We start from the raw sequence: 14,405 nt of genomic DNA on the forward strand, positions 1-14,405 counted from the left end.
CCATTCCAGTGCCTCACCACCCTTACAATGAAGAACTTCTTCCTTATATCCAACCTGAACTTCCTCTGTTTCAGTTTAAACCCATTACCCCTTGTCCTGCCACCACAGTCTCTGATGAAGAGTCCCTCCCCAGCATCCTTGTAGGCCCCTTCAGATACTGGAAGGCTGCTATGAGGTCTCCACGCAGACTTCTCTTCTCCAGGCTGAACAGCCCCACTACCAAACAGAAGGAAAAACAGCAGTGCAGAATAGGCTGGATAGACAAAATAGTTTTGACTAAATAATACCAATTTTTAAAAGTTCCTTCACTTCTCAAATCAGTTGTCAAATCAGCTTTGAAACTGATCTTTAGATTGATAAAAGGTGCTGGTTAAATGCGAGCTAATAAATTACTGTAAGCGAAATAAAAGACATTTGTAGTTCTGGCCTTAGAATGAAAACCTGCTAAATACACGGGCCACTAGAAACCAATAGAAAAGTCAGCATAAAATGTCTGATCAAATGAAACAACAGAAATCTAATATTATTTCAGTTATTTCTAAAATGCCAACACTGTAAATATGAAAAATAAATGCAGAAGATAGAAGACCACCACCACCATTCAGTAGATTTAAAGTTATTCTTTATGATGCACTTTCATCAAAATTTGCAGTTGCCAAGTATCAAATTTCATTCATGCAACATTAATCCACTAAGAAATACATATTTTGGTGAGAAAATTAAAGTCCATATTTATGTAAAAACTGTCTTGAAATAAAAATAAAACAAGATTTATTTAAAAAAAACCTTTTTTTTTCCTTTTTTCTTTACTAACAGAATAATTATCTGGAAAAAGTAATTTCCCACATGAGATAGTTAAAGTAAGTTAAATATATTTAAAAATGGAAGAGTCTGCATTTACATCGTTATATGCCATTAATATTGAAGATACGCTTTCCAGCAAAAAACTTCTCATGCTTAAAAAATGCACCTTGGTTTTATACTGTACATTACAACATATATTAGTAAGAAACAGAAGTAGGAAAGAGGTTATATGCAAAGGAGAAAAGTTACACTACAAGACAGCTACAACTGTGACACAAAAAAATTAAAATGGTCCATTTTAACAGTATTTGAAGGCAATTCACAATCATTTCAGGAGTTTTGTGAAATTTAAGGCCATTAGTTCTAAATAAAACGTATCTGACACAAACTCACAAAACCGTGTATTTTGTAAAAACTATACATGCAAAACCATTTTATAAGTATATATGAACAGGCATATCATAAAAATTTTGGGTAGATCAGTACACAAAATAGTGCACAAAGTAACATGGTTGTGTGATCTTTAAACCAGTTTATTAACACCATCATTCATGCATCCTGAATGGCAATGTGATTAAATGACAGTATTAAACCCCAATATTAAGAGTCAGCATCGCTTTGAATGGGCAATCTAGACAAAAAAGTTAAAATTTTAAATTAAGTTTAAAGCAGTCCATTATAAAACATGTCCTGTAATCATTCCAGAAGACTTTTCTGATGCAGAATTTCCAGTGCTTTAAGGGATGCACGATAAGATTTAATGAGCTCAGTGAGTCAACTATAATACTGTGATAGTTCTGATTTGAGGTAATTTTCTTTAATTACTTATAACAAGTAACTCTTCCAATTTGCTTCAGTAACTAGTTTAATAAAAGACTAAGCTGAGATAAACTTAGAAATTGAAGAACCTCTGAAAAAGTACACATACCTCCCCCTCAAAGTTTGGAGTTAGTCATAAGTTACATGCAATTATGTTATTTGCATTTTAGGTGTTTATTCTCAAATTGGGAGATGAATGGATTACTAAGCACTGATTGAAGCAATTCAGGTGTTGGCAAACACAAACTTATTTGTCCTTAGCTTTCATTTGTATTTGTCTGGACAAACATTCAAAGAGATATTGCTTCTCTTGTTATCTTGTGACAAACTATTGCAAGCTAGAAGACACGTGAGTCAATATTCCAAACTTTTATTCTTAAGAATAGTTATAAAAGTACAGAAATTTAAAAATAGTAACATGTAAACATTGATATAGAGGAATAGCATTCCTATACATTTATGTACACAGTATTCAGAGAGGACAGTATCTTCTGAGTTGAAATCCTGACTTGTGCTTTCCCCTCCAATAAATACATCAAAAAGTAGGGTTTTTTCGTAAAAAATAAAACAAAGTAAGACCTAGAGAGAACATCAGCATTTTGTTCCTATCATTTAAAAGCTTTCCAGTTGCTTATGCAACCATAACAGAATTTTGGTATGTGAAGAGAATCTTTCCAGCTCCAAAACGTTATCAGAAGCTACTGCTGCATCCAGAGACTCTTACGAGGAATGCTAAGCACTTTGGAGCAGTCAAATCTGAGTTTGCAACACATGAATCGGTGGTGTATAAGGGGGTGGTGCAGGTGATGGCTTTATTCCTCTGACTCTCATGTAGGACAGAAACTGCTCTGGGATCTCAGCTAAAACATCTTTAGCAAGTCTCGCCATGCTTAGCACGTGGTTTCCACTTCGGTCAATGTAATCTCGGAATGGCACAAACTACAAAACAAAAGAGAGGTCCACACAGGTCATTATGCAGCCACAGAATGCAACTTACACAAACTAAGGAAGTTTTATCTAGGGAGATAGAGTACACACATTATATATATACATGTATTTATATGTTCCACATTTTATATATATGCACACACATTTCCTATTATATTTTTATTTTTATAAGTTTATATATTATATATAAAATATATATGAAATATACAAAAATATGTTTTCAAAAGTACCTAAATATATTACATGTTTATTTTAATATATTTATATATAGCATATTTTATATTGTATTTTTACATATAATAACGATATACAAAATTTTCAAGAGACACAACAGATACATTACTATGTTTAAGTATTTTTCTAAAACATCTTTAACAGAAAAAGGACAGAAAGGGAGCAAAAATGAAATAAACTGAGGAAGAATTTGTAATAGTAAATATAGCAGAGACAGTGATGTACTGCTAGCAGGCAATTTTTTGGCTTTACAAAGTTTACTGGAATATTTCACAATACTGTTATAATTAACATTGATTTCACTAGCTAATTTTAACTAATACACAAAAAAGATAAACTTTTTGTATTTGAGTAGTTAATTTCATTAAAGGGAATCAGTTTTATCCTGCCAGATATAGAATACAGGTCACACCAAACCAAAAGGATTTGATGTTATTTCTTTTTATTTATTTAGCTAGCCTATAATGTATTTGTTAGTATTTAGACAGAAAAAGAGCACAAAATGGTATTGCTTTGGGACAATGACTTGGGGCAAGTTCAGACTGCAATATGTTAACAGTAAATAGATGTTTTATTGCATTTCTGATATTCAGTGAATTCTGAAGAATACAAAAGGGTATTCATGGCATATTATTTTTCTCAGCAGAAATTAGAATACTTCTGATGCAAGGCATTTTCACGAATCTTGTTTACAACATTTAAAGAACTCTCTATATTTACGCTCCTTGAATGCAAACCCAGTAGCTTTGGGAGCTGCTGTTTGGAGAAATTATGTGCAATTACCTTGTGTGTATTTAATGCATTTAAACATAAGTGCAGTGCATGCCAGGGATACCCGAATCAGCTTTAAAAATCTGACATGGCACAGGGCTTTGCAGAAATACTAGACTGGTGTCCAGAAACACTTCCAGCTCTGGAGGAATATCTCCATATACTCCTCTGTTGAACAGCACGGATATATGTAGCGTAACAGGTAACATACAGCTCCTCTCTAGCCCGGTATTAACTACCAAGGAACATTATAAACAGCGGAAGTTTAGGTTAGACATAAAGAAGAAGTTTTTTATTGTAAGGGTGGTGAGACACTGGAATGGGTTGCCCAAGGAAGTTGTGAATGCTTCATCCCTGGCAGTCCCTACAGTCCCTAATGAAGAGTCCTTCCCCAGCATCCTTATAGACCCCCTTCAGATACTGGAAGACTATGGGGCTGACTACATGATAGTAGAGAGCAGGCACAGAACCAGAGTACTCTTGCAGAGAAATGGAGGTGTCAGTGGAATGCAGATGAGAGTAGCACTCTTAGGGCTTGGTTCAGTCACATAAACACAGATCACAGAATCATAGAACAGTTGCAGTGAGCAGGGACATCTTTGACTGGATCAGGTTGCTCAGAGCCTCAACCTGACCTCCAGTGTTTCCAGGGATGGGCCATCTACCGCTTCTCTGGGAAACCTGTTGCAGTTATCATCTGAGGTTTCTTAAAACATGAGACATCTGCACAGTTGTATGTGGCAGACACAACACAAAAACTAGGAGACGCTCATGGTCTTCTGGACTGGCAGTTAGAGGTAAGGCAAGATACCACAGGCATCTCAAATGCACTTGTCAGAAGTCTAGGTATTTCTGACTTCCAAAAATTTGTAGTTTTACTTTATAGAACCGTAGTGAGACTGCAGTAGAGACAACTAACTCTTCTCCCATGGCTCTATCCCCCTGTCCTGCCAGCTAGGGGTCATTTCCTAATGAATGCAGGTTCACTACTATGTGTTATACAAAGGTTTCTAGGTATGACAGAGAGTTTCCGAGCTTGTTATGGACACCCCAAAGTAAAGTTTGTCAATGCTAAGGTAAAATGAAATCCAGCAACACAGATAGAGACAAGAATTCAAAACAAACAGATCAGTAAAATCTATTAGAGTAAATTTTCTCTCCCACCTGCACAATGTCTCTTTCTGCAAACTTTCCCCTTGAAGAAATCCTCACTACATCACCATCCAGTTCTTCCATGGCTTAAAAAAAAAAACCCAAACAAAATGAATTCATCTATGAGTTCAGCTACAGAACAAAAAACAATCTTACTGAGAAAAACTTTAGTCAATTTACACTTTAGGGCAACAAACCCAATAACTGTTATTTAGGTAGCTCTTTAAGATCATTTGCACCATAAATTACATAATCTTTTGTAGTCATTTTGCACTTCTTCATACTGAAAATACAACTTTTTTTGCCTTTTTTTTACCTTCAGAAAAAAACCCAGACCATGATACAGTCCTTAACTTTCCAGCTCTCAAAACAGTGCGTGTATCTGTTTTAGCAAGGCTTTATTTATACGTTCATAGATGGAGAAGAACTCTTCTTCAGCTGTTAGTCCTACAGAAGGTATCATAGGATACAGCACAAAGAGGTAATAACTCACATTCATATGGGAAAAGTAGTAACTGTTACTGCATAGGAATGAGGAGGTCTTAAAAAAAAATACTAAATTTACTGGGCAACTCTTCTCATGTCTTTCTGAGCAGCATCCAGGAGAACTCTCAAAATTGGCCAGATACCCAGAAGTAGAAAGGTGTATCTGCTGTCAGTGTTGAAATGGATGGACTTGGCATCACAGATTTTTGCTTGTCTGTTGGATCTGCAATCCTACAATCTTTCTTTCAGCATATGCTATGAAAATCAAAGCCCTGTGCCACTGAGCTTCTCAGGGGCTTACAAACTGGGCTGAGTTCAATGAAAGCTGCATTTCAAAACCTAGTTCTTCTTACGCAAGAAGTACAAAGCACAAATGATGCTACCAGGAGACAAGTTCAAGCCAAACAAAAGAGCATGTTTGTTGAAAGAAAAACCTAGCAGGTCTGTAAAGCACATTGCCAGATTATGCTGTTGATGCAAAGAAACTGACGTGTGTTCAAACCAGGAGACTGAACACGTATTTGACAGAGAGACTCACTGGAAATTTCCAAAATAGATATAAAGCACAGGAAATTCAAATCTAAGAACTGCATTCAGGGAAGCATCATGTTTGCTTATTCTGTTCTTAATGTTCTTCAGATAACCACCCATGGCCATGACAGATACAGAATGCTTGGCAAAAATGGACCCCTGACCTGACCTCCTGTAGTCATCCTCACATCTTTATGTATGTGCCATCTGTCTGAGCTCCAGACTTTTAGAAACCCCTCTGGTAGCCCCCAGGGGCTAGGACAAATAAAGGCAGTGATATCATGAGAGGAGTAGCTTAGTTTTTCTACAGCAGAACTGAAGCTTGACTGGCATCTGAATTGTGTCTGAACATATACCCTCCTACACACGCACTTTCTCAGCGTCCACATCAGACATAGAGTCTGTTGTTTTATCAGGAAGGAATTTCTTTAGATGGAAAAGTCATCTCTCTTCCCTCATAGGCACTGAAGGACTACAGGTTGGGAATAAATCTAACCCGTGATTTTCACTGAGGCAGCATACTCCAGGAGTGGGGTCCAAAGATGTAAATTGTATCCTGCAGTACAAACAGAATCCTGCCTTAAGAAAAACGATACAGGTGACACTCCAAGAACTCTGCAACGACAACCTCCAGAAGCAAAAAGAAGGCAGAATCTACATGTCCTGACTGAACTAAGGGGAGTCAAGAAAAACCCAAGGACTGCACAAACAGGGAGAGAGGGGAAAGGCAAAAGAGGGATGAGAGAAAAGTAAGTAATGCACAACCAAAGTTGGAATTCACAGGGGTAAAAATGAAGTTTGCACATTTCCTTCATATACATTTATGAAAATAAACTGTCTTTTCTCACTGATAGTGGCATACAATCATCTGAAGTGTACGCACCCACCTAGACAACCTCTTCAGGGAACATGACACTTAGATCACTAACACACTACTTGCCAAAGTCCATAAGAAAGTCAACACCCAATAATTTTTTTATGTTATTTTCTCATCTTTTTTTCATGCTCTTAGAATATTTGTACAAGAATTAAAATGTACAATCATCAGTGACTATTTACATTATACATCTGTGGTGGTACTAAGTATGTTTCATGTATAAAAGAAAGAATATTGTTTAACCAGAAGTACTAGAATTAAAAAGAAAGTAAGTAGGACTTTGAGGAACAGATACACAGGGAATGTCTATACTTCATAATGCAGTGATATACGTGATGGCACTTAATAAAAAGTTCAAATAATGGAAGCAGCTTAGTTATTGCAATAAGGAACGATGTTCCAGAATATTACATCAAAGAGTATGCAAATAATCTTGGTAATTTCTCTCCTGCTGTAATATTCTCTCAATGCTGCTACACAGTAAGATTCACTCCCATTACCTCCTGAAACTCAGTTTAACCCAATCACCTCCTCAAATGCATTTATTTTTCACAGTATTTGATTACTGTGGTAAGAACAAATGATCAATATTTCCAGTGAACTGACACTTCATGAGGCAACTACATATCCGCATTGAAGAAATTCAACATTACTTGAACGCACTTACTTTACTGCAGTCTTTTTTTCTACTCGTCTTTTGGAGCTCTGTAAATGCTGAGCCCCCATATGGTTCTGTGACTCGAACAGAGAGCCTGAGGGGCTATGCAGCTCCACATGGTAGCTTGTAATCACACTGAGATATCAATCAGTCCAGCTGGAAATGTCAACAGTGCTTACAGCCGGTTCCATATTATGCTCTTTTACAGGACAACATTTGTTTGAAAAGCCACATATTACTAAAATGTAAACAAATCTAAAAAATTCTAGGAAAAACACTGGGACACTTACCATCAAACTCTGCTGGTCCTACCCCAACTATAATTATTGACATTGGAAGCCTTGAAGCCTTCAAAAGAAGCAGAAAAAGAGGTTTAACGCATTACATAACCCCTGCCAAAACATGTGAAATCTGAGGACTCTGAATGTGGAAGTAATGTTTTAAAAACCATAGTCTTTTCCACCTAGAAAGTTGAGTGGTGTGAACTGTGCTGCAGTGGTACAAAATGTCTGGGAGGAAGAGAGAAAGGCAGATGATTATTTTAATTTATTTTTCCTTCTAAAGTCTTTGAATCATATGGGATTATAATTAAACACAACAAACTGCATTAAGATTTAATACTGATATGACTCCGAAGATGACAAATCTATCTTAGAAAATTCTGTTAGCTGACAATTGCAAATATGTACCTAATGACAGTTTGACATTTATTTAAATGTTCTTTGCTTCTCCTTGATATTATGTAGCTTCTAGATAGTGTCATACTATGTGACACTATCTTTTACATAGATCTTATGCCAATTTTTCTCAAGAGAATAAATCACCTATTTGAGCAATATGTACCTTATATTTCTTCCATGAATAAAATTTTAGTCAAGTCAGTCATTTGCGCCACAAATTAAACAAGATACTGACCTGGATTATGGTCAGATTTGTAATTTTAGAATCATAGAACAGTTAGGGTTGGAAGGACCTTAAGATCATCCAGTTCCAACCCCCCTGCCATGGGCAGGGACATTCATCCAATTCCATGTCAGCTTCCCACGATCCAGCCCCTAAGGAAGGCAAAGCCTATCCCTTCCCCATGGAGAGGGGCTCAGCAGCTCTTTCCCACCAAGTAATTCCTGGAAAAACCAGCCCCAGGTGAGGATCTGAAGCTGGTGGGATGCTCTTCACCAAGAACTGATGCATCACATCTTGTTTTGCTTTGTATTTTTGCAGTTCACAGCTTTGGCATACTCCAAACCACAGAAGTAGTGCAGCACGGTACTCTGACACTTAAGAGGACTTACTTAATCTTTTCCATTCAATGGAACAAAGAAAAGATGACATCTGTCTTTTCCTGAACACACTTTCTGTAAAACCTTTGAAATTACAAAGTCAGGATTATAAATATTGGACTCTCCTGCCCTGATAGTAGCACCAGATATCTGACAGTTGCCAGAAGTAATCTGAAACTGCCTCTGTTGAGGAGGGTAACAACAGGAAAAAAACATCTGCCAAATGTCAGGGATGACAACCGTTTTTTATTGAGATAATCTGATGAACGGTGAAATGTCTACAGGCATTTTAAACAGGAGTATACTCTGGCCAAAAATCATAGAGGTATACTGTCTGCTAAATTAAACTCGGCTTCTCTGAAATCAGGTGGTTTTATAACACAGTATTGTATTTTTATTTTGGAATGTAGAAAGTATTTTTCTTCCTCATTTAAAAGATATCCTCATTTTAGATATATCATCATTTCCCATTTCTCATCTGTCACAATGCTTCATATAAAACTAACTTTAAGCAGAAGATTTGCAGTTAATTACTGTAAACATGCTACTTAAAACAATGAAAATACACTAACTTAGAAATCACTATTTAATGCCCTACACCACTATATGTTATATACATTGACAGCAAATTCATCACAAATTGTTACTACATAGTCAATCTTCCAGCTACAATTTTGTAACAGAGTAAAGAAAAATATGAATAAGCCTTTGTTAGTGAAATACTAATATGCTACTGAAGATAGCAGTGAAAGCTGTCTGGCCATGGTCCTGGGCAAACAGCTCTAGGTGGCCCTGCTTGAGCATGGGGCTGGACAAGATGTCATCCATAGGTCCCTTCTAACCTCAACCAGCCTGTGATTCTGTGATTAAAGGCCATAAATACAGTGTAACTGCAACTGAATTACTATTACTTCCACATAAGTCAGTGAGTACAGAATGTTTTCAAGACATGAAGGCATTTCTTGGACCAGAACACCTTCCGTTTTTCAAGTATTTTCTAGAATCTTGTTGCCTGATTGTAAAGAAAACATTCTTTAAAGAGACTCCTTCTCACACAGACATGGTATTGTGTGATATAATGTATATGAAACAGTAAATGTCAAGGACAGCATAAAGACAAAGAGTTAAACTTTTGCATATAAGTGTTGGCATTTCCCAAATGACAGCATAACCTTTAAACAGTTTGGTAAAACAGAATGTGTCTGACATACATGTAATGAGATAGATGCCTAAAAGCACAATTAGTGTTAAAAAATGAAATATATTCCTCCTGAGTTTTATACATATCAGGCTGCACTGAACATCATTGCCCTTTTTATTATTTATTTATTATATAAGACTGAAAAAACTGCTATTGAATAACATTTAATTAGCTCTGTCATGGTATCCTGTGCTCACACTTCAAGAAGTACACAGAAAGACGAATGCATCTTCATAAAAAGACAAGACAGCAAATATTCCCAAACTTCAACTCTTTCCAAGCTAACAACACATCTGCTGTATTTCCAGATACTTGCAGACTAATAGGTATTATTCCTGGAAATGAACTATTACTGGAAACATGTTTTTTCTCTATGTCTTACTGGCAAATTACTTAACCTTACAAGATACCAGCAACCTGACTTGCTGGTCTCTTACTTAATGGACTTCAAACTGAAGGGGGAGTTGAATTAACAGCTGCACTTTTTTCACCACAGAGCCCTTTTGTCACCTAACAGAAGCTCATCTAAAAGAAGCTATGTTCTAAACTTCTAGGCTAGGCAAGAAAATGAACTTCTAAGCTTATCTCTGTCCTGGGTTTACCAGGAGCCGTTTTGCTCCTTCTTAGTAACTGGTGCAAGCCCTGTGTTTTGACTTCCAGCCTGGGCAGAGAGCTGATAACACCGATTGTTTTTAATTGTTGCTAAGTAATGTTTATTCTGGCCAAGGATTTTGTGAGTCTCATGCTCTGCTGGGGAGGAGGGGAGGCCGGGAGGAAGCAGAGACAGGACACCTGACCCAGGCTACCCAAAGAGGTATTCCATACCACAGCACGTCATGCCCAGGGAGGTAACTGGGAGTTACCCAGAAGGGCATGTTCTCTCTTGGGGGGGGGGGGGAGTCGAACTCGTTCGGCGGTGGTATTGTATTCTCTTGTTATTTTCTCGTATCAATATTATCATTGGTGGTAGCAGCAGTGGTTTGTGTTATACCTTAGTTACTGGCCTGTTCTTATCTCAACCCGTGGGAGTTACATTCTCTTGATTCTCCTCCCCATCCCTCCGGGAGCGGGGAGGGTCGGGGCGGGCTGTGAGTGGACGAGCTGTGTGGATCGGTTTAAACCATGACAACCTCCTTCAAAAGTGAAAGTCAGTTTATCCTATTTTAATATTGGAAGCTGGAAGAGGAGAGGAAGTAAACTGGTACTTTCAAACACAGTAACAGCTTTGGGTGTAAATACTTCCCAGGTGGGCTGCCAGAGTCCTTATTAACACGCAGAATCTGCCTGTGTGCTGCTGGCAAGAACCTGAGGGCATCTTGCTTGCCAGTGGAAGACAGAACATTTCAGTAATATTTTCATGTGCACTCCACACACTGGAATGTATTGAATCTCTACAGGAGGTATGAAAGTGGGGCTTCAAAAATACGCTGCCTAATTCTACACTACTTAGTTTGACATGATGCTTCATTATTTTAATGAAGGCTTTTCACCCACCACTTCACTTTTAACTAGATCCACTGTGGTATGTACCAAATTAATGGTATAGATATTTTCAAACCCTGTCTGGAAGTTTCTGTATGTACTTCTATCTGACATTTCCCAAGGGCAAAAGCAAAATGGAATCTGTTCATAATACAGAGTAATACTTATATAATTACATCCGTAGCAGTTTTGAAGAGAAAAATATTGAAAATAATGCAGAAACTGAGAAACAATTAAGAATTAAGAAAATTCTAGGGGACTATTTAGAAGGAAATCATATTAGTGGTATGTTTGCCATCTGGGGTCAGAAAATTTGGGGCAGTGTTTACAAAGGGGGGGGGGGATCAAAGCTGTCTGCAATTACTAGAAAGATAAAGAACAATTCACTATGAAAAACTGCATGGTGCGTTTTGCATGAGGAAGGAAGGGCAAGAAGCAGATGAACATACAGTACTGGAGAGAAGAGTATCATTTCCCATAGAATACTATCTAAATTAAGCTGAGATTCAAGTTTTGCTTTCTTTATGTTTTTATGCACAATAAACACCTGGTGTTTGAAAAAAAATATTTATGGAACAAAGGTAGTGCCTGAAGTATTATTTAGTTTATTGCCTGAAATAATAATTCATAGCAAAATAATTCTTTAAAATGTCAACACTTTTAGCAGAACTTACATTCACTATGGATTCTTTTGTCTGAGCCATATCAGAAATAACTCCATCTGTAATAATGAGAAGAACAAAATACTGGGAGCCATCTTTTACTGAAGCAGCATATCTGAGGGAAGAAAAACAACATTATAATAGTAAAAAAACCCTTGGAAATATTATGAAAAATAGCTGTATTTTAAAAATTTGACTAATAAGAAATCCCATGATACAGTGGATTTTGAAAAGTGAAGAAATTCATGATTAAGACGGACATTCCATTTTAAATGAGAACATTAGGAAAATGTACCTAATAGAGTACTGAAATTGATAATCTGCATGTGTTGTATCAGTGAAAAGTGGGAACTGTATCACCACCAAGAGAAGCATGGACAGAATGTCCTTTGTAGAATCATGAGTCATTAGAAAGTCTAAGTTATTTAATAGTTACTATCGCTGGGGAACACAGCTTGGTATGAAAGGCATACATTAATACCGAATGGTTGGTTTTACAGCACAAATAAAATTTATCAGGAATCAGCACATTGCATAAATATTTCTTTTTTGTTGTTGTTGTTGTTATAGAAAACCAGTTTATTTACTGTTGACCATGCTTACAGATATTACATTTATGTGCACACTTGTAAAATGGCTGAACATGCACCCCACAACCCTGGCTTAGATATTCGTATCTTTGCACTACCTACAGATGCCCTTTCAAGACTCAAGCTTCTCCCTGTGCTGTACAAAAATACAAAACACTCCCAGTGTCCTCCAGTCCCACTTCGGCCAAAGGACCTAAGGAGCAATTGATCTTTGAAGAAGAGCAGCTTTTGAAGATTGGGAAAGTTCTGAAAACGGAGTCTGTAGCAGCCCCACTGAACTCTTTGGCCTTCACACCAGAAACTAAAGTTCATGTATCTTTGACTCCCAGGGGTCAAAGCGTCCTATATACTTAGAGAAGAACTTTTTTGTTGTGTGGAGCAGGCTGCTCCACTCATTGCTTCACTCAGCAGCAGCCAGTACAGTTCCTACTTCTAGGAAGGCTCTTAGGGCTGTGATGGAGTCAGACACTAGAACCTTGTAATAAAAGTAGCAACAAGTAGTATGGACAGCAGTACAAAATCCAAAAGTTTGTCTTCATATGAATACTGTGGAATATATGTCCAAGTTCAGAAGAGGAGTGTCAAAGAACTCACTGCCTATGAAAGTCACAGACCATGAAAGGCCTGGGTCACCAGACATGATATTTTCTAATGATGCTCATGATGAGTGCATGCGCTTAAGAAAATTCTAACTGATGTTTCATAACGCATTTCCAAGCGAGTAATGCCAATAAATGATGTGGTAAGCACAATATTTACAAGAGTTTGGAGGAATCTGTGTGAAATGGAATCTACAACCCACAGAAGAGTTGCATTTTTCTCCCTCCCTCCCCAAAACACAAATGGGTGGAGAAACTGCACAGACAATAAACCTGTTGAACATCATTATCTGTTTGCATAGTAGGCACTGATCGTTAAGAATCTACATTAGCAAGACCTACTGTGGAATACATTTTTGCTACCAGGCAGACACTTATTTTATCTCATTTTTTCCACAATGCTTCCAATGATGACTGCAGTGACAAGGAATGATGAGAGTAAAATAAAAATTCATTATCCTTTCTGAGCACTTAATACTGTCTATGTACCTACACTGAAGAAATGGAATAGAAATTTGGTAATTTCAAATTTTCCACAGAATAAAATATTCTGAAGTCTTTTGCAAGAAAGATCTATGCAGGGAGGAGATGACAGCAGACACTAGGTTGAATCTGAGGTAGTTTAGGCAACTTCCTAGCCAGGGAAAGGATAATATTATCTGCTTAAAGAACTTCAGAAGTGTTCTGAGATCACAACAGGCTAGTGGTATCTGACATTGTTTCCAGAGATATCATTAGGGGCATATTTTTAAATAGGAGGGATGAGGGAAGAAGAAATTTCTTTGAAGCTGAAGGTAGGTACAAAGAGTAAGTTCAGATTAAGTCATAATTTCTAGTACCATGTCCATGAGAGTCAATAAAGTAGCCAAGAAACTACACCTTGAAGGAAAATGTACACGGATTGTATTAAGAATGATCATGAAAATCATCATGAAGATAGTTAGCTTTCTCACTATAATATAATGTGGTTTGCTACCAGAACGAGTTCCCAAAGTTTGCAATAACTTGATATGCAGACAAACGTTTAGTATAAGAACTACTTTTGTGGGTGACAGGCTTCTGCAATTCTGCCAGAGTTAACAAATATTCCTGAGAAACAACTGGTGAGAAAAGAAACTCAATTTATGCCAATGCTTTGACGGTACTAGATCAAGATTTCAATTTTAGCAATGAACAGGTGGTTTGGGGTTAATTGTGAAATTCTAAACCAGTTCAGCTGATGTGACCAGTTCTGAAGAAGAAGAAAGAGCCAGAAAAGTCAGTGGGTTAGATTTCCAGTTAACACTGCCAATGCCGACACTGAATGACACA

At 37.2% G+C, this 14,405-nt stretch overlaps 1 protein-coding gene across 7 annotated transcripts in view; it reads right to left on the reverse strand.

The window, feature by feature from the left end:
• Positions 1-605: 605 nt before the first annotated feature.
• The window catches only part of CPNE8 (copine 8), a 99,321-nt gene continuing 85,521 nt past the window's right edge, over positions 606-14,405 (reverse strand). For 5 of the 7 annotated variants that reach the window (XM_065665604.1, XM_065665627.1, XM_065665614.1 and 2 more), the window contains 4 exons: positions 11,918-12,020; positions 7,571-7,628; positions 4,741-4,814; positions 606-2,562 (listed from right to left, as the gene is read on the reverse strand). In XM_065665604.1, coding sequence (XP_065521676.1) covers positions 2,374-2,562; positions 4,741-4,814; positions 7,571-7,628; positions 11,918-12,020 — 424 coding nt within the window. In that variant the 3' untranslated portion in view covers positions 606-2,373. Of the gene's footprint in view, positions 2,563-4,740; positions 4,815-6,117; positions 6,302-7,570; positions 7,629-11,917; positions 12,021-14,405 lie in introns of those variants that run through there. The other 2 variants (XR_010609772.1, XM_065665597.1) reach the window with 2 other exon arrangements.

The sequence above is a fragment of the Lathamus discolor genome, chromosome 1 (genome assembly GCF_037157495.1).
Source record: "Lathamus discolor isolate bLatDis1 chromosome 1, bLatDis1.hap1, whole genome shotgun sequence".
NCBI classification, from domain to species: domain Eukaryota; kingdom Metazoa; phylum Chordata; class Aves; order Psittaciformes; family Psittacidae; genus Lathamus; species Lathamus discolor.